Consider the following 27,500-nt stretch of genomic DNA (forward strand, 5'->3'; position numbering starts at 1 on the left):
TGCTGTTTTAAGACTTTTCCAGCATATTTTGAACTCTAAATTCTTTATAACAGAAATTGTAAAACTGAAATAACAACTGACAAATCATAAGCGTTTAAGTTACTTTCTAATAATTATAATGAAACATTGTAGCAAAGCGCTCTCTGTAGGAATCATTGTTTGATACATTTATGCTATAATATTGTCACACTAGGTGTATTTAAACAGTACACTATATATTGTGAGATTAGCGCTGTGTAGTGAACTCTACTTTGTTTCTCTCTCTCTCTCTCTCTATATATATATATATATATATATATATATATATATATATATATATATATATATATATATATATATATATATATATATACACATACACATATTAGGGTTGCACCGATACCGATACTAGTATCGGTATCGGTACTGATACCAAGTATTTGCATGAGTACTTGTACTCGTGCAAATGCACCGATACTTATACCGATACCTCCACTTCCTACCCATATGCTATCTGGTGGCGTTTTCTTCAAACTGCATGTTCCCATTTCATTTTAAGCTGAAGTGGAGACTAAACTAAAAATTGTTTACTACTGTTCTGCCAATACAAATTGCTGTTATTTGTATTATTGTAGCCGCGTTCAGACAAACCCCTGAAGTACTGGTCAGTTAATAAACAGATTTGCAGCTCTGGCTAAAATGGTCCAAAAATATCTTTCTGCCCCATGCAGTAGTGTGGAAAAGTGAAAGACTGTTCAACTTAGAGTCAAACCTTCTTACTGATAGCAAAAACAGACTTATAGCTGAACATGCAGAGAGGCTTCTGTTCTGTTCCTTAAAAAGAACTTGCCACAAACTTTTGAAAAATTATTCTAATTGCTAAATTGCCTTTTTACTGCTAGTTCTCATCTTGCACAATGATGTTCAAAACATACTGTACTCTGAGGAACATCTTGGCTTATATAATTGCAGGAAGAGTACTCATGGCAAAAATTAAGTTAATTCCAATGAACACTCATCCTGCAATTATAGGACTAGAACTAGATTACATTTGATTGGTAAGCTTTATCAATGCTTTGTTAACATTTCCAACTCCATAGACTTTAGCATAGCATTGGTAAAACTTACCAGTCAAATGTAATTTAGCCCATAGTGTTGTTCCCCATGATTAAACAGTGCACTGTTCTATTTTTACTATTTTTCTATTTTTTACTGTATTGCACTTTTGGTTGGTTGTGATTTTATATTTGTTATTTGTTGTTATTATTAATATATTTTATTTGTAAAATTTTTATTTATAAACATGTTCTGTGAACTTTATGACAAATAAAACTGTTTTATTATTTCATAATGTCTTTTAAGTTACAGTCCTTCATAATTATAAAGAAGGAATCTTAAATAATTAGTCTGTATTGTGCTTGGTTAACTGTCACATGACATTAAAAAAAAAGTATTGGTAATTGGTATCGGCGAGTATTTGAAAACAAGTATCGGTACTTGTACTCGGTCTTAAAAAAATGGTATCGGTGCAACCCTAATACACATACATACACACAGGCCTACCTCAGATATTGTGGGTTTAGTTCCAGATCACCGGAATAAAGCAAATATAGCAATAAAGTGAGTCACGCTCATTTTTTATTTTGTTTCCTAGTGCGTATAAAAGTTATATCTACACTACACTTAAGTCTATTTGTGTGTGCAATAGCATTATGTCTAAAAACAATGTGCAGTACATACCGTAATTAAAAAATACTATATTGCTAAAAAATTCTAACCAACATTTGAGCCTTCAGTGAGTCATACTCTTTGTGCTGGTGGTGTGTATATATAGGTGGGTATATATGTGTATTTATGTGTTTGTATGTGTTTATAAAAGTTGGAAAAATGGCACCAAAAGACTTGATTGACACAGGGTTGCCACAAACCTTAAATTTGTAAAGAGAGCAATATCTGTGAAGCACAATACAGTGAAGCACACTAAAATTAGGTGTGCCTGTAAATATACACATATATATATACACACACACACATACATACATACAAACACATACATACATATATATATATACACATACAAACACACATACATACACACACACACACAAACAATTAATATACATATTGTTATCACTGGTTACACAGCCCTTTTGTGGGGGAGTAAAGATAGGAGCCACCCTGTGACTTGCCAGACAGGAGGGGCAGGAATCTGAGCTGTCATTTCCATGTGGCAGAGACAGAAACCAGAGACTGAACATATAAGAATGGTAATGCACTGAGTGTGCTACATGGCTCTGCACACTCCCCACCTTCTCCTGCCCTAGGGATGCAGCATTAAACTGTCTGCAGCCTCAAACTTGAGGCTCCCTTCATTATTAACCCTTGCAGCTAGCTCTAGAGATGGAACACGAAAGAACAGAATAAGCTGAGGGTGCAGTTCTGATGAAAGTTCCTTTTTTAATACAGAAATAAATACAAAACAACCAAAGTACCCCAAATCCCAGAAATCAAAGGATACAAAGTAACATAAGGTTTGCTTTATAATGGTTATTACATTTGCACCTACAGTAAATTCATATACACCTCAGCACACACACCTCATACTATAATATGCAGCATACCACCCAAACCATTAGATCACTGATAATGCTCCCTCGCAGATGCATTTTTTTGGCTCTCATGCACATGAACAGTAGGCACAGACACACAGACTTAAAGGGATATTACAGTGATCATGTGGTAAAAACAAATATGTTAAATCAAAGTAAATATAAAAAGAAAAAGATTGTGTAAAAAAACAGCAAATAACTTACTTGTTTTCTTGCAAAATTAGCACTTAGAATTTTTTCAGTGTAGTCCCTGCCCCCCAATGTTTTAAGAGCAGAGAACCTTTTCATTTTGTCAGTTCTGGGCATGAGTTAATCTGACTCCCTCCCTGTTATTTGGTCTATTTACTAGCCTAGAAGTTTTATGACATCAGGCTAAGATAAACCTTCCTGCAGAGGCCGCCACCTCCTCATTGTAGGGCTCTGACAGGAAGCACAAAGGTGGTGTAAAAAAAATAAAATAAAAGGTAAAATACATTTAAATAGATGAAAAATACATATTACAATAATTTATATTAAGTATAGCAACTACTAAGTACTATTTTATTACAACAGACTAACATCCCTTTAAGACAAAAGAAACTCACAGGGCTTGAACACAGATCTAAAGTACACACACACATATATATACAATAAGCACAAGAGAGCACACGTGTAGAAGAGGTGTGTGTGTCCTCCTCAGCAGGTATCACATGGGCAATGTGTACAGACTGCAGGGAGTGTTGTGCACACACAATACATTCCTGGAATAGCTGAGAGGCATTGACAGATCAGAAGCTGGTGCTCCTCCACCTTTGTAACACAGAACATATTCCATGTGCTGAAGGTTATTTGGCAAACGGAACTCAGCAACAGAAAATACTCTAAATTACAAAACATGAATTCCCACCTAGGAAGACATTGGTCCATCCATAAAGATACAATGATTTGATTGGGTCAGATACTAACTGCAGGGATGCCATTTTGAAAAGTAATAAAGTATAAACAAAGCACTCCAGTTCCCAAGACTGTACACTCTTTTATGCAATATCCTCTTTAAAGGGACAGTCTAGGCCAAAATAAACTTTCATGATTCAGATAGAGCATGTAATTTTAAACAATTTTCCAATTTACTTTTATCACCAATTTTGCTTTGTTCTCTTGGTATTCTTAGTTGAAAGCTTAACCTAGGAGGTTCATATGCTAATTTCTTAGACCTTGAAGCCCACCTCTTTCAGATTGCATTTTAACAGTTTTTCACCACTAGAGGGTGTTAGTTCACGTATTTCATATAGATAACACTGTGCTCGTGCACGAGAAGTTATCTGGGAGCAGGCACTGATTGGCTAGACTGCAAGTCTGTCAAAAGAACTGAAAAAAGGGGCAGTTTGCAGAGGCTTAGATAGAAGATAATCACAGAGGTTAAAAGTATATTAATATAACTGTGTTGGTTATGCAAAACTGGGAAATGGGTAATAAAGGGATTATCTATCTTTTAAAACAATAAAAATTCTGGTGTAGACTGTCCCTTTAAATGGGCATGATACTCAAAAGCATTATTTGTTCCCTCTACAGGAGGGAGTGCCCAAGTATATTATAGTGTTTTGTTTTTTTTAAATGTCAGTTGCTCTTGTGCTGAATAAACCAACTTTTTGTTGTTGTTGGAGTAGTCCATGTTACTCAGTGAGCTGTAGATAACTAGATACCATTTGCTCTTCTTTTTAGCTTTAAATGTACACAACTTTTTACAAAGAAAAAAAGAATCAATGTTTATAGTAGAAACTTTATGAAACACTATGGTACATACCATGGGTTAAATTTATCTGAATTTCAAAAATCAGCAAAAATATTGAGGAGCCGGTGTTCTGTCGAAAACTGTAACCCGTCGCAATGTGTAACACGTCGTGCGCATGGGCGAAATGACGTCAACGTAAATCAGCTGGAACCTGTCATAATATGTAACCTCTGTGTTCTGCATATGCACAGTACACTGTGGTAGCAAATTTCGATGGGAGACTTGTAGATTTTAACGTCACTGCTGATCCGCACATGCGCAGGACACTGTGGTAGCAAAATTGTGATGGGAGACATCTAAAGCGGGCTGGTTGTTCAGTATAATAAAAGAAAAAAGGTTCACTAATATAGTATTAACAACTTAGTCACGTAAGTGCAGCAGCCTATTTAGGTTTTGTGCTGCCCTAAGTACTCAAAATTCTGCTGCCCTCTACCCTCTGAACCTTGGCATTTCCAAAGTAAATGTTCACTAGGGCTTGCAAAACACTTGCATACACACACACAAACACATACACACAGTCACACGCACACACACAGTCACATACACACATCTATCTATTGCTACAATATATAAATATATATAAAAACAGATTTCTTGAAACAACACTTCCCCAAAAACAATACTGAATGCTGAAAGCCAACAGAACAAAACTCAATAGCCAGCTAAATAAATGAAAGGTTACCTCTAAACTTTAAGCTTCATGGGAACTCTCTAATTATACCCCCTACAATGTAAGCTCCCTGGGCAAAAATATCCAATTATATACCTGTATAATACTTCTAAAATAACTGTAGGCTTCTTACAAATATAGCTACAAAGAAAATGTGCTGCCCCCTTCAAATCTGTTGTCCTAGGCCAAAATACGCCCCTGCGTGAGTGATTTCTTATCACGCACCGCATGGGCAGTTGCTGACTGGCCAGCTCCTGAATAAATGAATTTAGGACTTCACTTACATTATTACATGTGATGCTAGAAGGCTTCAATTTAAATAAGATTCATGCCTTGGTGATGAGCAGCATCATTATATGCCTGTCACAAAGGAACATTTATTTTGATTGTAGGAGTATGTGTTGACGGACGCCATTACGTAACTGCGCACTGATCATGGTTGCGCTACCCGATAGGGTGACTACTTCCGACAGAACACCTGCACCACACATTCTGCACATGGGTGCTGTCAATTTATAAATACAATTAACAGAAATACATTCACTGTTTCTAATGAATTAATATACATATCTAGTCCTTGCTATTAGAACTGCAGGAAAGTGCAGAACCCTGGGTCTACCATATGCACAGCACAGTAGAATGTTGAGTATTTTATTCTTGGAGAAAATTTGCTTTTTCTGTGTCACTTCATATAAAAAAAAAATCACTAGTTCGCTGCAAACCCTTTGATTTCAATACAAAATTCCACGCATGTTTGTCTTTTGGAGAAAAAAAACAAAACCTAGTGCAAATAATGTGTTACTGACATCGCGTCCATCAGATACAATTCAAGGCTGACCCACTTCTAACAAGCTCCAACCAAACAATGTCACAATATCCTGAAGATAGTATCACGGGGAGGTGGCTAATTAGGCTACAACTCACTTACCTGGTCATTTTTTACAAATACTATTCTATATGTAACAAAGTTGTTGGGTTATTGAAGACTAAGGTCCTATCTTGGGCCACAGATACAAAACACACTTAATTCATTCATTCTGCAACAGCAGCTTTATTTGTCTGGGTTACCTGCATAAAGGGAAATTAAATTACTTGCTGGATCAAAGAGGATAATTTAAAAAGTATTAGTTTTGTTTTCCCTAAAATATATATCTTCCTGTGTTAACAAATAAATAAATAAAATGTATATATATATTGTTTTTAATGCTTGTGCAGCAGGTCACTGTCCAAACACACAGTTGTGGGGTTGTCATTATTAGCCAGTCAGTAATCTATCCCCAGGGATAAGTTTTACACAAATATGTAGGAGCAGGCTATCTACCCAAAGTGTACCTATCATGTATATGGAAAAGTGGAAGTTAGGTTAAATATGTATATTTTGGTTCACAGGGCATACCACAAAGACAAATGTTCATTTATTCAGCCCAGGAAAACCAATAAAAAAAAAACCAAATCATTATCATCTTCCTTTAAAGGGACCGTCTAGTCAAAATGAAACTTTCATATTTCAGATAGGGCATGCAATTTTCAACAACTTTCCAATTTACTTTGTTCTCTTGGTATTCTTTGTTTGAAGCTCAAATGCTAATTTATAAGCCCTTGAAGGCCACCTCTTATCTCAGAGCATTTTGACAGTTTTTCCCAGCTAGACAGCGTTAGATCATCTGTGCCATATAGATAAGATTGTGTTCACTCCCGTGGAGTTATTTATGAGTCAGCACTGATTGGCTAACATGCAAGTCTGTCAAAAGAAGTTAGATAAGGGGGCAATCTGCAAAGGGTTAGATACAAGGTAATCACAGAGGAAAAAAGTATTTTAATATAACTGTGTTGGTTATGCAAAACTGGGGAATGGGTAATAAAGGTATTATCTGACTTTTTAAACAATAAAAATTCTGGAGTTGACTGTCCCTTTAAATAAATTTAACTACTTCCAGTAAATCTAATTTATATGCATGGCTTAAAGATTATGAAAGATCAAGAGTAAAGCAATGAGTGCAATGCCAGAGTACTAACTAATTTTACATAACAGGTCCAGTCATGAACCTTTAAGGGTAATACCATGACAGAAAAAGGAAAAGCTACATAAATTACAAAAGTCCCATAAACAAATTGGTTTATCTATAACCAGATATTCTGCAGTTAAATTAAAACTTCATTGGAATGCTGAGTCTGGCACTATGTAAATGAACTACCAGAGATGGAATTTCATCATAAAGGTATACACAAATATAGGCCAAACAAATACATCTCCCCATTCATCAGTGCATGTCTAATCTTGCCCCTTTAGTGGCACTACAATCACACACAAAAAATATGTAAATAGCTTACCTGCCTGACCTGCTTCTCTGGTTAGCTTCTGCAAGTTGGGTTCACTAACAAATGAGCCAGTATTTACTTTAACCTGAAGTAAACTGATTCAGTACTCTTTTTAAGTGTAAAAAAAAAGCACATTTTCAGTAAGGATACGATTACGGTCATCTCACTCAAAATATGTTAGACTTGAGATCACTACACTTCTTTGTATTCATGTATGTATTTAACGAGGATTTAATACAATTATTTATTGCATTTGTTATTTGAGATTATTCTGTTTGCATTCGTATGAGAGTAATTGAATTCCATCTCTCATAAAGTGTCATATAGAGCATGTACAGTGGGGAAAGGTTAGACTATGTGTATTTTAATAGACGAGCAGGAGTTGTGGCTTTTTCCTCTAGTGCCCTGAGTGAGTGAAAGCAGATATATCCACTCCAGGAAGGAAGCTTCTATTCTAGTGAGTAAGGTATGGGTTTGTTACAATCACATAGAAGACGCTTAGAGTGAATAATTATGTATCATCCAGGTTGAGCTTTGGATTACTGGAGGCGTGCTTTGATTATATGAAACTCCCCATAATATTTCATAGGAAATTCAATTTTTGTGATTGATATAATAGCCTACTTCTAATAAAATATAAAACTACTTACAAAAAAAGATAAGTATCAGCATCCAAAAAAGCTCAGAAGACTGAGCACCTCACTGCTATGTTACAGTTCCCAGGTTCAAATCACATGCAAGACAGTTATTATATATATATAATTTGTTTTGTCACGTGGCTAAATGCATACAGGCCATTACTAAAACAAAAATATATTTACAAATCATCTAGCGTAGCTCATTGGGGGCTGTAATAGCACAGAGGTAGGACCATTGGGGGCTGTAGCTAATATAAAGAAAGCTTTGGTTTGAAGTAGTCTTAAAGGGACATGTAAGTCAAAATTGTTAATAAAAAGTCCAATTTAATTCTATTGTAAAATGTACGTCTTTCTTTTGGTATTCTTTGTTAACTCTTAGCTCCTTTCCATGAGAGCATATCTAGATGACAGCAGTGCAACAATGCTTGTAACAATGTTATATTTACTGTGCTCAAGTTACGTGCTCCTGAGTCTTCCTCAGTTTGCTCTCACAGAAATGAGCTACTTTTCAACAGATTGCTATTTGTGAACAATTTAATATGCACCAGCAGGTAAAATAAATCACTGCAAACACATTAAAAAGTATACAAAATCAGTCAAAAATGACTAGAAACTTAGTACCTCCTACAAAAAAAAAAAAAAAGTTGAATGTTCTCTTAAAGGGACATGAAACTCTAAATTTTTCTTTCATGATTCAGATACACTACTCAGAGCTTGCTGCTGAGTGGTGGCTACATTTATAGGTCTTATGTCATTGGTTCACTGAATGTGTTCAGCTATCTCCCAGTAGGGAATTGCTGCTTCTTCAACAAAGGATACTAAAAGAATGAAGCAAAGTTGATAATAAAACTAAATTGGACATTTGTTTAAAGTTGTATGTTCTCTCTTAATAATAAAAAATAACAACAACAAAACAACATTTTGAGTTCTATGTTCCTTTAAATATAGGGCTCCTAGGTAAGGTGGTGCAGTCATGTTGTAGCTGTGTTTACAGTGTATTAGACAGAGCACAGAGTTTAGGCTTCATATTCCTGCAAATCTCAATAGCACTGAAGAGGTTACTCATTGGAGTGCAATTCTCTCTTTTCTCTCTTGCATCCTGGCTCACTACACACTGAGGCTGTATAACTTTTGCCCCCTCTATCCCTGACTCTAACTCCCTCTCGAGTTGACATACTACTGTTGCCTAGAGAGAAAGTCTTCTAACAAATGATTACAGAAAGCTCAGCATGGAGTCATTTCTAATACTGCATTATTTCTGCCACTTATTGAATCATAAATTCCTGCATCCCCAGAGGCACCAAACGCTACCTATTTAACTACTCACATGCAGAATTTGCAACAGCAAAATGAAAGGGATTAAATAAGCATCTCTCTTTATGTTACCAGGGCTTATAAAACACTGTGAAATAATCAATTCCATTTTATGAGAAACAACAGTCTGGACCTTAAAGGGTCACTAAACCCAAAATCTTTCTTTCATGATTCAGATAGAACATACAAATTTAAACCACATTACAATTTACTTCTATTATTTATTTTGCTTCATTTTTTAGATATCCTTAGTTGAAGAAAAAGCAATGCACATGGGTGAGCCAATCACATGAGGTTTCTATGTGCAGCAACCAATCAGCAGCTACTGAGAATATCTAGATATGCTTTTCAGCAAAGAATATCAAGTGAATAAAACAAATTAGATAATAGAAGTAAATTAGAAAGATGTTTAAAATGCATTCTCTTTCTAAATCATAAAAGAAAAAATGTGGGTGTCATGTCCCTTTAATGACATGGTGTATTCACAGAATGTGAGACATCATCCATAATGATACTTTTTCTTAAAGGGACATGAATGTGAAATTTAAACTTTGATAATTCAGATACTTTTACATTTACTTTATTCTCTTGTATCTTTTGCTCAAAAGCATACTTAGGTAGGCTAAAGAGACACAATGCACTACTGGGAGCTAGCTGGCGATTGGTGGCTATATTCATATGCTCACCAGATGTGTTCAGCAGCATCCCAATAGTGCATATATGTTCTGAAGATTAGTTTAAACCCTTTGCAGGGGTTAAACACACAGTTATACGCAAGCAACCTTTTTATGTAAATAACAGAATTTATGTTTACCTGATAAATTACTTTCTCCAACGGTGTGTCCGGTCCACGGCGTCATCCTTACTTGTGGGATATTCTCTTCCCCAACAGGAAATGGCAAAGAGCCCAGCAAAGCTGGTCACATGATCCCTCCTAGGCTCCGCCTTCCCCAGTCATTCGACCGACGTAAAGGAGGAATATTTGCATAGGAGAAATCATATGATACCGTGGTGACTGTAGTTAAAGAAAATAAATCATCAGACCTGATTAAAAAACCAGGGCGGGCCGTGGACCGGACACACCGTTGGAGAAAGTAATTTATCAGGTAAACATAAATTCTGTTTTCTCCAACATAGGTGTGTCCGGTCCACGGCGTCATCCTTACTTGTGGGAACCAATACCAAAGCTTTAGGACACGGATGATGGGAGGGAGCAAATCAGGTCACCTAGATGGAAGGCACCACGGTTTGCAAAACCTTTCTCCCAAAAATAGCCTCAGAAGAAGCAAAAGTATCAAATTTGTAAAAGTGTGCAGTGAAGACCAAGTCGCTGCCTTATATATCTGATCAACAGAAGCCTCGTTCTTAAAGGCCCATGTGGAAGCCACGGCCCTAGTGGAATGAGCTGTGATTCTTTCAGGAGGCTGCCGTCCGGCAGTCCCATAAGCCAATCTGATGATGCTTTTAAGCCAAAAAGATAGAGAGGTAGAAGTTGCTTTTTTGACCTCTCCTTTTACCAGAATAAACAACAAACAAGGAAGATGTTTGTCTGAAATCCTTTGTAGCATCTAAATAGAATTTTAGAGCACGGACAACGTCCAAATTGTGTAACAAACGTTCCTTCTATGAAACTGGATTCGGACACAAAGAAGGTACAACTATCTCCTGGTTAATATTTTTGTTGGAAACAACCTTCGGAAGAAAACCAGGCTCAGTACGTAAAAACCACCTTATCTGCATGGACCAGATAGGGCGGAGAACACTGCAGAGCAGATAACTCTGAAACTCTTCTAGCAGAAGAAATTGCAACCTAAAACAAAACTTTCCAAGATAATAACTTAATATCTATGGAATGTAAGGGTTCAAACGGAACCCCTTGAAGAACTGAAAGAACTAGATTAAGACTCCAGGGAAGAGTCAAAGGTCTGTAAACAGGCTTGATTCTAACCAGAGCCTGAACAAACGCTTAAACGTCTGGCACAGCTGCCAGCCTTTTGTGAAGTAAAACAGATAAAGCAGAGATCTGTCCCTTCAGAGAACTCGCAGAAAATCCTTTCTCCAAACCTTCTTGTAGAAAGGAAAGAATCTTAGGAATTTTTATCTTGTTCCATGGGAATCCTTTAGATTCACACCAACAGATATATTTTTTCCATATATTATGGTAAATTTTTCTAGTTACAGGCTTTCTAGCCTGAATAAGAGTATCTACTACAGAATCTGAAAACCCACGCTTTGATAAAATCAAGCGTTCAAACTCCAAGCAGTCAGTTGGAGGAAAACCAGATTCGGATGTTCAAATGGACCCTGAATAAGAAGGTCCTGTCTCAAAGGTAGCTTCCATGGTGGAGCCGATGACACATTCACCAGGTCTGCATACCAAGTCCTGCGTGGCCACACAGGAACTATCAAGGTCACCGAAGCCCTCTCCAGATTGATCCTGGCTACCAGCCTGGGAATGAGAGGAAACGGTGGGAATACATAAGCTAGGTTGAAGATCCAAGGTGCTACTATTGTATCCAATAGAGTCGCCTTGGGATCCCTGGATTTGGACCCGTAACAAGGGACCATGAAGTTCTGACGAGAGGCCATCAGAACCAAGTCTGGAATGCCCCATAATTGAGTTATTTGGGCAAAGATTTCCAGATGGAGTACCCACTCCCCCGGATGCTCCTCCATCGCCAGGGAACTCCTTGTTACCCCCTGATGGTTGATATATGTAACAGTCGTCATGATGACTGATTGAAACCTTATGAATTTGGCCTTTGCTAGTCTAGGCCAAGCCTTGAGAGCATTGAATATCACTCTCAGTTCCATTATGTTTATCGGGAGAAGAGAGTCTTCCCGAAACCATAGACCCTGAGTTTTCAGGGGTTCCCAGACCGCGCCCCAGCCCACCAGACTGGCGTCGGTCGTGACAATGACCTATTCTGGTCTGCGGAAGCTCATTCCCTGTGACAGGTTGTCCAGGGTCAGCCACCAACGGAGTGAATCTCTGGTTATTTGATCTACTTGTATCGTCGGAGACAAGACTGTATAATCCCCATTCCACTGTCTGAGCATGCCCAGGTGCAATGGTCTTAGATGAATTCGTGCAAAAGGAACTATGTCCATTGCCGCAACCATCAACCCTATTACTTCCATGGCCTGCGCTATGGAAGGAATAAGAACAGAATGAAGTACCTGACAAGAGCTTAGAAGTTTTGATTTTCTGGCCTCTGTCAGAAAAACCTTCATTTCTAAGGAAACTATTATTGTTCCCAAGAAGGGAACTCTTGTTGACGGGGACAGAGAACTTTTTTCTATGTTCACTTTCCACCTGTGAGATCTGAGAAAGGCTAGGACAATGTCCGTATGAGCCCTTGCTTTGACAGAGACTACACCTGAATCAGGATGTCGTCCAAGTAAGGTACTACTGCAATGCCCCTTGGTCTTAGCACCGCTAGAAGGGACCCTAGTACCCTTGTGAAAATCCTTGGAGCAGTGGCTAATCCGAATGGAAGTGCCACAGGTAATGCTTGTCCAGAAAAGCGAACCTTAGGAACCGAAAATGTTCCTTGTGGATAGGAATACGTAGGTACGCATCCTTTAAGTCCACCATGGTCATGAATTGACCTTCCTGGATGGTAGAAAGGATCGTTCGAATGGTTTCCATTTTGAATGATGAAACCCTTAGAAACTTGTTTAGAATCTTGAGATCTAAAATAGGTCTGAATGTTCCCTCTTATTTGGGAATTATGAACAGGTTGGAGTAAAAACCCATCCCTTGTTCTCCTAATGGAACAGGATGAATCACTCCCATGCTTAACAGGTCTTCTACACAGTGTAAGAATGCCTGTTCGAAGATAATTGAGACCCGTGGAACCTTCCCCTTGGGAGTAGTTCCCTGAATTCCAGGAGATAACCTTGAGAAACTATTTCTAGCGCCCAAGGATCCTGAACATCTCTTGCCCCAACCTGAGCAAAGAGAGAAAGTCTGCCCCCCACCAGATCCTTCCCAGATCGGGGGCCAACACTTCATCTGTTTTGGTAGCAGTGGCAGGTGACTTGGCCTGCTTATCCTTGTTCCAGCCTTGCATCGGCCTCCAGGCTGGCTTGGTTTGAGAAGTATTACCCTCTTGCTTAGAGGGTGTAGAATTTGAGGCTGGTCCGTTTCTGCGAAAGGGACGAAAATTTGGCCTATTTTTAGCCTTAAAAGACCTATTCTGTGGGAGGGCGTGGCCCTTTCCCCCAGTGATGTCTGAAATAATCTCTTTCAAGTCAGGGCCAAACAGTGTTTTACCCTTGAAAGGGATGTTAAGCAAAAGCGCTCTGCGCGCCACGATAGCAAACCCTGAATTATTCGCCGCTAATCTAGCTAATTGCAAAGCGGCATCTAAAATAAAAAAGAGTTAGCCAATTTAAGAGCTTGAACTCTGTCCAAAACCTCCTCGTACGAAGATTCTTTATTAAGCGACTTTTCTAGTTCTTCGAACCAGAAACACGCAGCTGTAGTGACAGGAACAATGCATGAAATTGGTTGTAGAAGGTAACCTTGCTGAACAAACATCTTTTTAAGCAAACCCTCTAACCTTTAATCCATAGGATCTTGAAAGCACAACTATCTTCTATAGGAATAGAAGTGCGTTTGTTTAGAGTAGAAACCGCCCCCTCGACCTTGGGGACTGTATGCTATAAGTCCTTTCTGGGGTCGACTATAGGAAACTAATTTCTTAAATATAGGGGGAGGACAAAGGGTATGCCGGGCCTTTCCCACTCCTTATTTACTATGTCCGCCACCCGCTTGGGTATAGGAAAAACATCGGGGGGCACCGGAACCTCTAGGAACTTGTCCATCTTACCTAATTTCTCTGGAATGACCAAATTGTCACAATCATCCAGAGTAGATAATACCTCCTTAAGTAGTGCGTGGAGATGTTGAAATTTAAATTTAAAAGTTACAATATCAGGTTCTGCTTGTTGAGAAATTTTCCCTGAATCTGAAATTTCTCCCTCAGACAAAACCTCCCTCCTGGCCCCTTCAGATAGGTGTGAGGGTATGTCAGAAAAGATATCATCAGCGTCCTCTTGCTCCTCAGTGTTTAAAACAGAGCAATCACGCTTTCTGATAAGTAGGCATTTTGGAAAAAAATGCATGCAATAGAATTATCCATTACAGCCATTAATTGTTGTATGGTAATAAGTATTGGCGCACTAGATGTACTAGGGGCCTCTTGTGTGGGCAAAACTGGTGTAGACACAGAAGGGGATGATGCAGTACCATGCTTACTCCCCTCATTAGAGGAATCATCTTGGGCAATATCATATCTATGGCATTATTATCCCTACTTTGTTTGGACATTATGACACAAATATATCACATATATTTAAATGGGGAGAAACCTTGGCTTTCATACATATAGAACATCGTTATCTGATGGTTCAGACATGTTAAACAGGCTTAAACTTGTTAACAAAGCACAAAAAACGTTTTACAATAAAACCGTTACTGTCCCTTTAAATTTTAAACTGAACACACTTTATTACTGAATATGTGAAAAAGTATGAAGGAATTGTTCAAATTTCACCAAAATTTCACCACAGTAACTTAAAGCCTTAAAAGTATTGCACACCGAAAAAACTCTAAGCCATCTCCGTGGAGATGTTGCCTGTACAACGGCAAAGAGAATGACTGGGGAAGGCGGAGCCTAGGAGGGATCATGTGACCAGCTTTGCTGGGCTCTTTGCCATTTCCTGTTGGGGAAGAGAATATCCCACAAGTAAGGATGACGCCGTGGACCGGACACACCTATGTTGGAGAAAACTTAAATATTATTTAGTGTGTGACGTTTCTTTCCACCTTTTGGTCTGTTCGTGTATGTCTAGAGATGTCTGCTAGTCTCAATTTGCACAAAAATGTACATTATATAGAAAGTACTCTAAATGTACTGCAAATGCTTGTATATAGTGTGGTGCTGTCAGACACAGTTGTACAGATATATGTTAGACATAGCACACAGTACTATACATAGCACACAGTACTATACATAGCACACAGTACTATACTTTTATAGTATATACCATATAGTATATACCATATAGCAGAACATAAAGAAGAATAAAAATATATCAGTGAAATGGGTTGTATACAGACGTATACACTGCATCAGCTACATAAACATCAAATCTGCAAGCCTTTTATCCATCCGTGAATGACCTAAATCCCAGCACCAATCAGCAGTGACACATCTGGGAGCCCTGGCAAGCAGATCGCTCAACAATAAGGCGATCTCAAAATACCTGAGGGTACGTGGTTGTAGACCACGCGAGACAAATTTATATGAAACTCAGGAATCTTGCGTAATATTAAAAACCTAAGTTGTGTGCATATACACATATAATATATAAGCATATACATGAGAATGTAGGCTTTGTTTTCTACATTAAACATTAAGTGGACTTGTAACTCCCCCTCGTTTGGTAATCTACCACTAAAGTGATTTGTGAAGACCCAGATATTACAGACAAATAATTAAAAGTATATAGTATAAAAGGTTTTTGAGAATACACTGTACTATAGGTCATGGCTGTACATAACAGGGCTGCACAAATCCTACCGGACTTCCATCAAAGAGTTTTTCTGGCAAGCCCTGGAATAGTGAGTATTACATATCTTATTGTCCCTAAAATGGATGTGTTTCACATTTTACTATTCTGAATATGAGCTACCAGGATTTTATTCAATCAGCTAACCACACACGGTAATATACAGATGCACATGTATTTCCAACGGGTTAAACACCCCAGCTACCAACACTATTTCATTAGGTATTTTTGTTTGTTTTTTTAGATAATTCTCGTGTACTAAAAGGTTACACATAAGCAGACACGTGTATTCCTGTGCCAACCACAAAAACATAATTTATGCTTACCTGATAAATTCCTTTCTTCTGTTGTGTGATCAGTCCACGGGTCATCATTACTTCTGGGATATAACTCCTCCCCAACACCCCAACAGGAAATGCAAGAGGATTCACCCAGCAGAGCTGCATATAGCTCCTCCCCTCTACGTCAGTCCCAGTCATTCGACCAAGAATCAACGAGAAAGGAGTAACCAAGGGTGAAGTGGTGACTGGAGTATAATTTAAAAGATATTTACCTGCCTTAAAACAGGGCGGGCCGTGGACTGATCACACAACAGAAGAAAGGAATTTATCAGGTAAGCATAAATTATGTTTTCTTCTGTTATGTGTGATCAGTCCACGGGTCATCATTACTTCTGGGATACCAATACCAAAGCAAAAGTACACGGATGACGGGAGGGATAGGCAGGCTCATTATATAGAAGGAACCACTGCCTGAAGAACCTTTCTCCCAAAAATAGCCTCCGAAGAAGCAAAAGTGTCAAATTTGTAAAATTTGGAAAAAGTATGAAGCGAAGACCAAGTTGCAGCCTTGCAAATCTGTTCAACAGAGGCCTCATTCTTAAAGGCCCAAGTGGAAGCCACAGCTCTAGTGGAGTGAGCTGTAATTCTTTCAGGAGGCTGCTGACCAGCAGTCTCATAGGCTAAACGTATTATGCTACGAAGCCAAAAAGAGAGAGAGGTAGCAGAAGCTTTTTGACCTCTCCTCTGTCCAGAATAAACGACAAACAGGGAAGAAGTTTGGCGAAAATCTTTAGTTGCCTGCAAGTAGAACTTGAGGGCACGAACTACATCCAGATTGTGTAGAAGACGTTCCTTCTTTGAAGAAGGATTTGGACACAAGGATGGAACAACAATCTCTTGATTGATATTCCTGTTAGTGACCACCTTAGGTAAGAACCCAGGTTTAGTACGCAGAACTACCTTGTCTGAGTGAAAAATCAGATAAGGAGAATCACAATGTAAGGCTGATAACTCAGAGACTCTTCGAGCCGAGGAAATAGCCATTAAAAACAGAACTTTCCAAGATAACAATTTTATATCAATGGAATGAAGGGGTTCAAATGGAACACCCTGTAAAACGTTAAGAACTAAGTTTAAACTCCATGGCGGAGCAACAGCTTTAAACACAGGCTTGATCCTAGCTAAAGCCTGACAAAAAGCCTGGACGTCTGGATTTTCTGACAGACGCCTGTGTAACAAGATGGACAGAGCTGAAATCTGTCCCTTTAATGAACTAGCTGATAAACCCTTTTCTAACCCTTCTTGTAGAAAAGACAATATCCTAGAGATCCTAACCTTACTCCAGGAGTAATGTTTGGATTCGCACCAGTATAGGTATTTACGCCATATTTTATGGTAAATCTTTCTGGTAACAGGCTTCCTAGCCTGTATCAGGGTATCAATAACCGACTCAGAAAAACCACGTTTTGATAAAATCAAACGTTCAATTTCCAAGCAGTCAGCTTCAGAGAAGTTAGATTTTGATGTTTGAATGGACCCTGTATCAGAAGGTCCTGTCTTAGAGGTAGAGACCAAGGCGGACAGGATGACATGTCCACTAGATCTGCATACCAAGTCCTGCGTGGCCATGCAGGCGCTATTAGAATCACTGATGCTCTCTCCTGCTTGATTTTGGCAATCAATCGAGGAAGCAGCGGAAAGGGTGGAAACACATAAGCCATCCCGAAGTTCCAAGGTGCTGTCAAAGCATCTATCAGAACCGCTCCCGGATCCCTGGATCTGGACCCGTAGCGAGGAAGTTTGGCGTTCTGGCGAGACGCCATGAGATCTATCTCTGGTTTGCCCCAACGTCGAAGTATTTGGGCAAAGACCTCCGGATGAAGTTCCCACTCCCCCGGATGAAAAGTCTGGCGACTCAAGAAATCCGCCTCCCAGTTCTCCACTCCCGGGATGTGGATTGCTGACAGGTGGCAAGAGTGAGACTCTGCCCAGCGAATTATCTTTGATACTTCCATCATTGCTAGGGAGCTTCTTGTCCCTCCCTGATGGTTGATGTAAGCTACAGTCGTGATGTTGTCCGACTGAAACCTGATGAACCCCCGAGTTGTTAACTGGGGCCAAGCCAGAAGGGCATTGAGAACCGCTCTCAATTCCAGAATGTTTATTGGCAGGAGACTCTCCTCCTGATTCCATAGTCCCTGAGCCTTCAGAGAATTCCAGACAGCGCCCCAACCTAGTAGGCTGGCGTCTGTTGTTACAATTGTCCAGTCTGGCCTGCTGAATGGCATCCCCCTGGACAGGTGTGGCCGATAAAGCCACCATAGAAGAGAATTTCTGGTCTCTTGATTTAGATTCAGAGTAGGGGACAAATCTGAGTAATCCCCATTCCACTGACTTAGCATGCATAATTGCAGCGGTCTGAGATGTAGGCGTGCAAAAGGTACTATGTCCATTGCCGCTACCATTAAGCCGATCACCTCCATGCATTGAGCTACTGACGGGTGTTGAATGGAATGAAGGACACGGCATGCATTTTGAAGCTTTGTTAACCTGTCTTCTGTCAGGTAAATCTTCATTTCTACAGAATCTATAAGAGTCCCCAAGAATGGAACTCTTGTGAGAGGAAAGAGAGAACTCTTCTTTTCGTTCACTTTCCATCCATGCGACCTTAGAAATGCCAGAACTAACTCTGTATGAGACTTGGCAGTTTGAAAGCTTGAAGCTTGTATTAGAATGTCGTCTAGGTACGGAGCTACCGAAATCCCTCGCGGTCTTAGTACCGCCAGAAGAGCACCCAGAACCTTTGTGAAGATTCTTGGAGCCGTAGCCAATCCGAATGGAAGAGCTACAAACTGGTAGTGCCTGTCTAAGAAGGCAAACCTTAGGTACCGGTGATGATCTTTGTGGATCGGAATGTGAAGGTAAGCATCCTTTAAATCCACAGTGGTCATGTACTGACCCTCTTGGATCATGGGTAAAATTGTCCGAATAGTTTCCATTTTGAACGATGGAACTCTTAGGAATTTGTTTAGAATCTTTAAATCTAAGATTGGCCTGAAAGTTCCCTCTTTTTTGGGAACCACAAACAGGTTTGAGTAGAACCCTTGTCCTTGTTCCGACCGCGGAACCGGATGGATCACTCCCATTAATAACAGATCTTGTACGCAGCGTAGAAACGCTTCTTTCTTTATCTGGTTTGTTGACAACCTTGACAGATGAAATCTCCCTCTTGGGGGAGATAATTTGAAGTCTAGAAGGTATCCCTGAGATATGATCTCTAGTGCCCAGGGATCCTGAACATCTCTTGCCCAGGCCTGGGCGAAGAGAGAGAGTCTGCCCCCCACTAGATCCGGTCCCGGATCGGGGGCTCTCGGTTCATGCTGTCTTTGGGGCAGCAGCAGGTTTCCTGGCCTGCTTGCTCTTGTTCCAGGACTGGTTAGGCTTCCAGCCTTGCCTGTAACGAGCAACAGCTCCTTCCTGTTTTGGTGCAGTGGAGGTTGATGCTGCTCCTGTTTTGAAGTTCCGAAAGGGACGAAAATTAGACTGTCTAGCCTTAGCTTTGGCTTTGTCTTGAGGTAGGGCGTGGCCCTTACCTCCTGTAATGTCAGCGATAATCTCTTTCAAACCGGGCCCAAATAAAGACTGCCCCTTGAAAGGTATATTAAGTAATTTGGACTTAGAAGTAACATCAGCTGACCAGGATTTTAGCCACAGCGCCCTACGTGCCTGTATGGCGAATCCTGAGTTCTTAGCCGTAAGTTTGGTTAAATGTACTACGGCCTCCGAAATGAAGGAATTAGCTAGTTTAAGGACTCTAAGCCTGTCCGTAATGTCGTCTAGCGTAGATGAACTAAGGTTCTCTTCAAGCGACTCAATCCAAAATGCTGCCGCAGCCGTAATCGGCGCGATACATGCAAGGGGTTGTAATATAAAACCTTGTTGAACAAACATTTTCTTAAGGTAACCCTCTAATTTTTTATCCATTGGATCTGAGAAAGCACAGCTATCCTCCACCGGGATAGTGGTACGCTTAGCTAAAGTAGAAACTGCTCCCTCCACCTTGGGGACCGTTTGCCATAAGTCCCGAGTGGTGGCGTCTATTGGAAACATCTTTCTAAATATTGGAGGGGGTGAGAACGGCACACCGGGTCTATCCCACTCCTTAGTAACAATTTCAGTTAGTCTCTTAGGTATAGGAAAAACGTCAGTACTCGCCGGTACCGCAAAGTATTTATCCAACCTACACAGTTTCTCTGGTATTGCAACGGTGTTACAATCGTTGAGAGCTGCTAAGACCTCCCCTAGTAATACACGGAGGTTCTCCAATTTAAATTTAAAATTTGAAATATCTGAGTCCAATCTGTTTGGATCAGAACCGTCACCCACAGAATGAAGCTCTCCGTCCTCATGCTCTGCGAGCTGTGACGCAGTATCAGACATGGCCCTAGCATTGTCAGCGCACTCTGTTCTCACCCCAGAGTGATCACGCTTGCCTCTTAGTTCTGGTAATTTAGACAAAACTTCAGTCATAACAGTAGCCATATCTTGTAATGTTATCTGTAATGGCCGCCCAGATGTACTAGGCGCCAAAATATCACGCACCTCCCGGGCGGGAGATGCAGGTACTGCCGCGTGAGGCGAGTTAGTCGGCATAACTCTCCCCTCGCTGTTTGGTGAAATTTGTTCACATTGTACAGATTGACTTTTATTTAAAGTAGCATCAATACAGTTAGTACATAAATTTCTATTGGGCTCCACCTTGGCATTGGAACAAATGACACAGATATCTTCCTCTGAGTCAGACATGTTTAACACACTAGCAAAAAACTTACAACTTGGTTATAATCTTTTTTAGCAAAAAAACGTACTGTGCCTCAAAGAGGTACTAACGATTAAATGACAGTTGAAATAATGAACTGAAAAAACAGTTATAGCATCAAACTTTAAAACAACAAAACTTTTAGCAAAGGTTTGTTCCCATTAGTAAAATAACAATAATTAAATTTGACATAAAAAATACAAAGCAACGTTTTTATTCACAGTCACTATAAGAATTCTCACAGCTCTGCTGAGAGAATTTACCTCCCTTCAAAGAAGTTTGAAGACCCCTGAGATCTATCAGAGATGAACCGGATCATGCAGGAAATATAAAAGTAACTGACTGGTATTTTTTGATGCGTAGCAAAGAGCGCCAAAAACGGCCCCTCCCTCTCCCACACAGCAGTGAAGAGAAACGAAACTGTCACAATTAAAGCAAAAAAACTGCCAAGTGGAAAATAATGCCCAAATATTTATTCACACAGTACCTCAGCAATGTAAACGATTCTACATTCCAGCAAAAACGTTTAACATGATAAATAGTTATTAAAAAGGATTAGTGACCTTTAACAGAGTAGTTCCGGTGAAATACCATCCCCAGAATACTGAAGTGTATACATACATGTCATTTTAACGGTATGGCAGGATTTTCTCATCAATTCCATTCAGAAAATAAAAACTGCTACATACCTCAATGCAGATTCATCTGCCCGCTGTCCCCTGATCTGAAGCCTTTACCTCCCTCAGATGGCCGAGAACAGCAATATGATCTTAACTACTCCGGTTAAAATCATAGTAAAAAAACTCTGACAGATTCTTCCTCAAACTCTGCCAGAGAAGTAATAACACGCTCCGGTGCTATTTTAAAATAACAAACTTTTGATTGAAGTCATAAAAACTAAGTATAATCACCATAGTCCTCTCACACATCCTATCTAGTCGTTGGGTGCAAGAGAATGACTGGGACTGACGTAGAGGGGAGGAGCTATATGCAGCTCTGCTGGGTGAATCCTCTTGCATTTCCTGTTGGGGTGTTGGGGAGGAGTTATATCCCAGAAGTAATGATGACCCGTGGACTGATCACACATAACAGAAGAAATAAAAGTATAGGGCATATAAAACAATTATCAGATGAATAGGAACCTGCTGCACTTGTTGATTACTTCTGTGATTAACCTTTTCGCAGGAGTTAAACAAATAAGGCAGAAAGGAATTTTTTTTTTACTACTCTAACTAAAAGCAAATAATATTTTAATGATATCGTTTTAAATGCATTATTCCTTGAGTTGTAACTTGCAACAAGGTTTAAACAACAGTATTGTGTTGGGTTTCCCAGTCTAGTATCTGTCACCAGCTAAAGATTGATGACACTGAGAGATGCAAGAACATTTGTAAACAGATTCTATTGTTAACTGCATTCAATTCCCTCCTATACTTGGGCTGATGTTTACTAATGAGTATTGTGCAATTGATAATAATTCCTATTAAAGCAATGGTACAGTAGTTTTGGCTGGAGAATTTGCTTGTATGAGGAGGTAACGCTGCAGCAAACACTGCCTGTCTTGTTGCCTGCCACTCGTGCAGCTGCATTTATCTCTGGACAGCTGTGCTATAGCAATCTTCAGTGGGAATCCATGTACACTAGATAGTGAAAGCTTCAGTATGCAGCACTAATCCAGCCAAAGAATCTGACAGCCAGTAAGGTTGTCAGTCAGAGAGATAGAGGCTGTCAAGAGACTGAGCAGTGATACCAGTAGTGAGGGTGAGATGGAGAGATTGTGAGCAGGTGATGTCTAGAAGCTACATACAAATAACAATCAATGGCTGGGTGACCCACTGACCCACATTATAAACAAGTAGTGTTTTTCCCTTCACTGCACAATGGGAACAAATACAAATCTAACATATTGCTACTTAACAGACAAAGCCTACCCAGCCAGGAACGTCAGACACCGAGACCACAAGCACACTAAACACAATTGCTATTAACTAGAATTAGAATTTACAGCAACCTATTACCTACATTTAAACTAGACTAACCACAGGGTATGTACACAGCATATTTATACAATATACTGAAAACATAAAACCTATTTCACTTTAGTTATCTCAGAGAGCAGTCTCTGTCTACATGTGGATCTAAGACCTTGACTGTAAATTCAGCTCCCATACATTTTTTTTTAGATGTGTCCCTCAAAGTTAAATCTGATTGAAAGGACATAAAAAGTTAAAATTCAACTTTCATGGCTCAGATAGAGCATGCAATTTTAAAAGACTTTTCAATTAAATTCTGTTATCAAATGCACTATGTTCTCTTGGTATCCTTTGTTCCAAAAGATAACTATATGTTGGCTAAGGACCACAATGCACTACTGAGAGCTAGCTGGTGAATGGTGGCTACGCAGATATGCCTCTTGTTATTGACTCACCAGATGTGTTCAACTAGCTCTTGCAGGCCCATTTATCAAAGGGCTTGCGGACCTGATCCAACACTGCGGATCAGGTCTGCAAGACCTCGCTAAATGCGGAGAGCAATACGCTCTCCGCATTTAACATTGCACCAGCAGCTCACAAGAGCTCACAAGAGCTGCTGGTGCAACGCCGCCCCCTGCTGACTGCCAGCAGGGGGGTGTCAATCAACCCGATCGTATTCAATCGGGTTGATTTCCGGCGATTCCTGTCCGCCTGCTCTGAGCAGGCGGACAGGGTTATGGAGCAGCGGTCTTTAGACCGCTGCTTCATAAGTTGATAAATGGGCCTGTATGAATTAAACACATATTAATACAGGGGTCAACAAATCTGTTTAAAATGTAGGCGCTAGTAAAAAAAAAAATTGTAGCCAGACATACTTTTAGGAGCCAAACAGTGGTATCTGTATATAGATCTATGGTGAATAACCCAAAAAGTTAGGAGCCATGAATAAAATTCTAGGGGCGAGTGGCTCCTAGGCTCCTGGGTTTGTCGAGCCCTGTATATATATACATGCATACATGCTCTAACACATTAGAGCACTTTTTTTTTGCACTTTAATGTTTCTTTAATAAGACTTGATCTTCTGACACTGTCATGTTAACTGCAGCCAAACCTATATATTTTTGTAACTCTTTAGGTGAGTTTATATAGAGAGAAGGGGAAAAAATACCACAGGATCAAAGTAATTTTTGCAATCTTGTTTGAGTGTTGTTGATAAAAACAAGTACATTATTTAAATAACACACATTCTCTCACCCTCTCTGCATCTCGCCTGTCAAGCTGTAGGGCACCCCTTTGCCTTTTTTCAAACATTTCTTATAAACATCACACCTAATCAGAAGCATTCGCTGTGCTTGACATTCCTTTCATAGTGATACTGCGTCTTATTACGTAATAAACTGGAAAAATAACCAAAGAAAGGCAGTTCTGTAGTTTTACTATCAAACTAAGTTGTTGCAAAAAATGTGAATTATTTTTTTTTTTAAAAATTGTTCTGTGACAAACCAGAAAAATGGGCTTACATGATCACTCAATAGTTTAGGTGTTTTATACTTCTTTTCAAGAAACACCATAAGCATGCAGTAATATTATTCCAGAAGTATTAAGAAATGCATCTTATTCTATTAGAACCACTAGTGTGATCCTAAAAATATAGCCAGTTGCTGAAGAGAGCCAAGAACATCAAAGTTTACTACTTCCAGTCCACTTACAAACTGAAGATACAGATCTTTCTAAACTTGAATGGCTTGTCATCAATTTTCTAGTAAAAACATGTCATTTAAATCTGTAATACAGTGTTACTGAATGGGGAGATATTTGTATTTTATATATTTTTATATATATATATATATATATATATATATATATACACACATACATACATACACACACACACAGCAATAAACTACTGTCTCCTGATACTGCTTTTGTCCTGTAGCCCCAAACACTGCTTATATAAATGTACAGGAAGGAAGTTTAGTATGTGGATCAGACAGCTGACATAGTAAGGCAATGACTTGCCATAAATGACGAGTTGAGTGTGCCTATTCTGGCCCCTGTCATGCATTTCCCACCTTCAAAATAACAGTAACAGGTAAGCCAGCCAAGCATTACCCTGAAGGAATGGCAAGCACAGTGTTTACTATTAGCACTTCACACGAGCCATCATTTAAATAAGGGTTGGATAAAAGCTGTGTGATAAGATATCAGTAACATATCTGTGGGATTTTAAACATCAAAAGTGGCAACATTAACCTCTAACAGATTTGTGAATCTGTGTTTACTGCATAAGTAATGATATACCCACATGGAGCAGATCAGAACTATAAACAGGACTGATTGGCCCTATATCTGAAATTATTGTAACATGTAACAATACAGACCAATTAGTCCCTAATGTGCAAGTGACCCTAAATTTACCTATACATTATAATATATTATTATTATTATATATGTCCCTATTTAACTATACTGTTATCTGATCATTTAAAGGGACAGTCTAGTATAAACTAAACTTTCATTATTCAGATAGGACATTTAATTTTAATCAAATTTCCAATTTACTTTATCATCAAATTTGCTTTTTTCTCTTGGTATTCTTAGTTTAAACTAAACATAGCTAGGCTCATATGCTAATTTCTAAGCCTTTGAGGGCTGCCTCTTATCACATGCTTTTTAATGATCTTTTCAACACAAAGAGACAGAAAGTACACATGGGCCATATAGATAACACAGTGTTCAGGCATAGGGGGTTATTTAAGATTTAGCACAAAACAATGCTAAATTTAAGACAATAGATAATAAACAGTCACAGTCATGTGATCAGGGGGCTGTAAGAAGGTTCCTAGATACAAGGTAATCACAGAGGTATAAAGTATATTAATATAACTGTGTTGGTTATGCAAAACTGGGGAATGGGTAATAAAGGGATTATCTATCTTTTAAAACAATAACAATTATATGGTAGACTGTCCCTTTAATTCCTACTACTAAAGCAATACAAAAAAAATCTACCTGTCTGTACATGTGATAGACCATTATGCTGTAGCTACTAACTATAGTTTAAAAGTTTTGCAGCAATCTTTACAGCCTACTCTGTGACTGACTATATTTGTGATATGCAGAACCACCTATACATCAGTGCAAGGGTGATGCTATAACTACCAGTCCCAATGTTCCTATTGTCTGCATTTAATAGGTAAGTAGTAAAAGAGAATATTCCTAGATAAACATGAAACAAGTCTGTGAGCCTTTTTTCCTGGAATGACCACATAGCTACCTGTTTTCTGGGCCCCACTACTAAAGCAATAGATCTTTACATGGCATGTATCTGCTACTATCATGGTTTTGTTTCTATAGACTTTACCACTGCATTAGTGGTGGATCTTACCATGACCAAATGACCATATCCTTTACCTGTAATAGGTATTTGCAGGTCTGCTATAGAATATGACCAAAGAAAGCTTAACTTTCCTTAAAACACATGCATGCCTCATCTTATGCACCTGTGTCTGAGGATGCTCCACTGGCTCTCTTCAAGCTTGTGTGACTCCTGGTTCTAAAAGAAGAGGTCACATCCCTTCTGGAAAAGATCCCACTGAAGAACCTTCGCAATGTTCGCTCTGGTCCCCGGGGCTCCAAATGTTGTGACAAACGCTGTAGGTCACTATTATCCAGGGTACGATTCTTGCATGGGCTCTCTTCCCATCTACCCCTCGAGGGTCTACACCCCAGATCCCCCACATCCAAAGAGTTCAAGGTGGGGCTCCCCACATCCAAACGTCCACCAGGTCGGTGTCCTGAATCAAGCTGTACCAGAGTGGGTCTACCTACATCCAGCCTACCATCCCAGTGTCTAAAGCTAAAGCTTCTCCTTGGGAGGCAAGGTGCCCCCCAATCTCCATTTCGGGGGGTGACCCTGTCATCCTGACAAGGAACAGCATCATCCCTTTCATTACTTGGGGAGATTCCCTGGAGTCCCTCATGCTTAGGGATGCTGTCTCCTGATATACTCCGTTCCTGTGTGCTCCCCTCTGATTTACCCTGCTCTTGGATATCTCCTTGTATTTTGCTATGTTCCTCGGTTCTTCCCTCCGCCTTGTTTGGTTTTGCTGTTCTCCCGCGGGTCACTCGGAGCCTGCCAAGCTCGAGCTGTCCGGTGCTGCGGGTCCTGAAACTGCGCAGGCCGGGGTGAGGGGGAAAGCTGTCCCGTTCCTCTCCCGCCTCCTCTAGCAGCTCCTTCTTTACCAGGGTGAGGGAGATGCGGTACACGGTCTTGCGTTGAGGTGTGCCCCGCTCCAGGGGGGGCTGCCCGGGGTCCAGCAGGTACATGTCCTGGGTCTCAGCCCGTGTCCGCGGCACCTCGCATACACCAGCATGTGGGACCCGGAGAGCAGCTAACGCAGCCCGCAGGAAACTGACAGGGACACCGGGGAGAAACACAGAGAGGTGGATAGATGGGAGGAGAGTGGGGAGGAGGGAGGGAGAAAAAGAGAGAGAAACATCCAGTAGTGGGAGGGGGAGCGAGAAATACAGGAGAAGGAAGGG

General features: G+C 39.8%; 1 protein-coding gene across 2 annotated transcripts in view; it reads right to left on the reverse strand.

Annotated features, from left to right (window-relative positions):
- LOC128645682 (arf-GAP with GTPase, ANK repeat and PH domain-containing protein 1-like) overlaps positions 1-27,500 on the reverse strand; it is a 607,927-nt gene that overhangs the window by 343,245 nt on the left and 237,182 nt on the right. Inside the window, exon 1 of one of the 2 annotated variants that reach the window (XM_053698866.1) lies at positions 26,459-27,421. The exons of the other annotated variant lie outside the window; for it this stretch is intronic. Within the exon in view, the coding sequence (XP_053554841.1) occupies positions 26,459-27,284 (826 nt within the window). The 5' untranslated portion in view covers positions 27,285-27,421. Of the gene's footprint in view, positions 1-26,458; positions 27,422-27,500 lie in introns of those variants that run through there. 2 annotated transcript variants of the gene reach the window in all.

This window comes from Bombina bombina, chromosome 1, assembly GCF_027579735.1.
Source record: "Bombina bombina isolate aBomBom1 chromosome 1, aBomBom1.pri, whole genome shotgun sequence".
In the NCBI taxonomy this organism is placed as follows: Eukaryota; Metazoa; Chordata; class Amphibia; order Anura; family Bombinatoridae; genus Bombina; species Bombina bombina.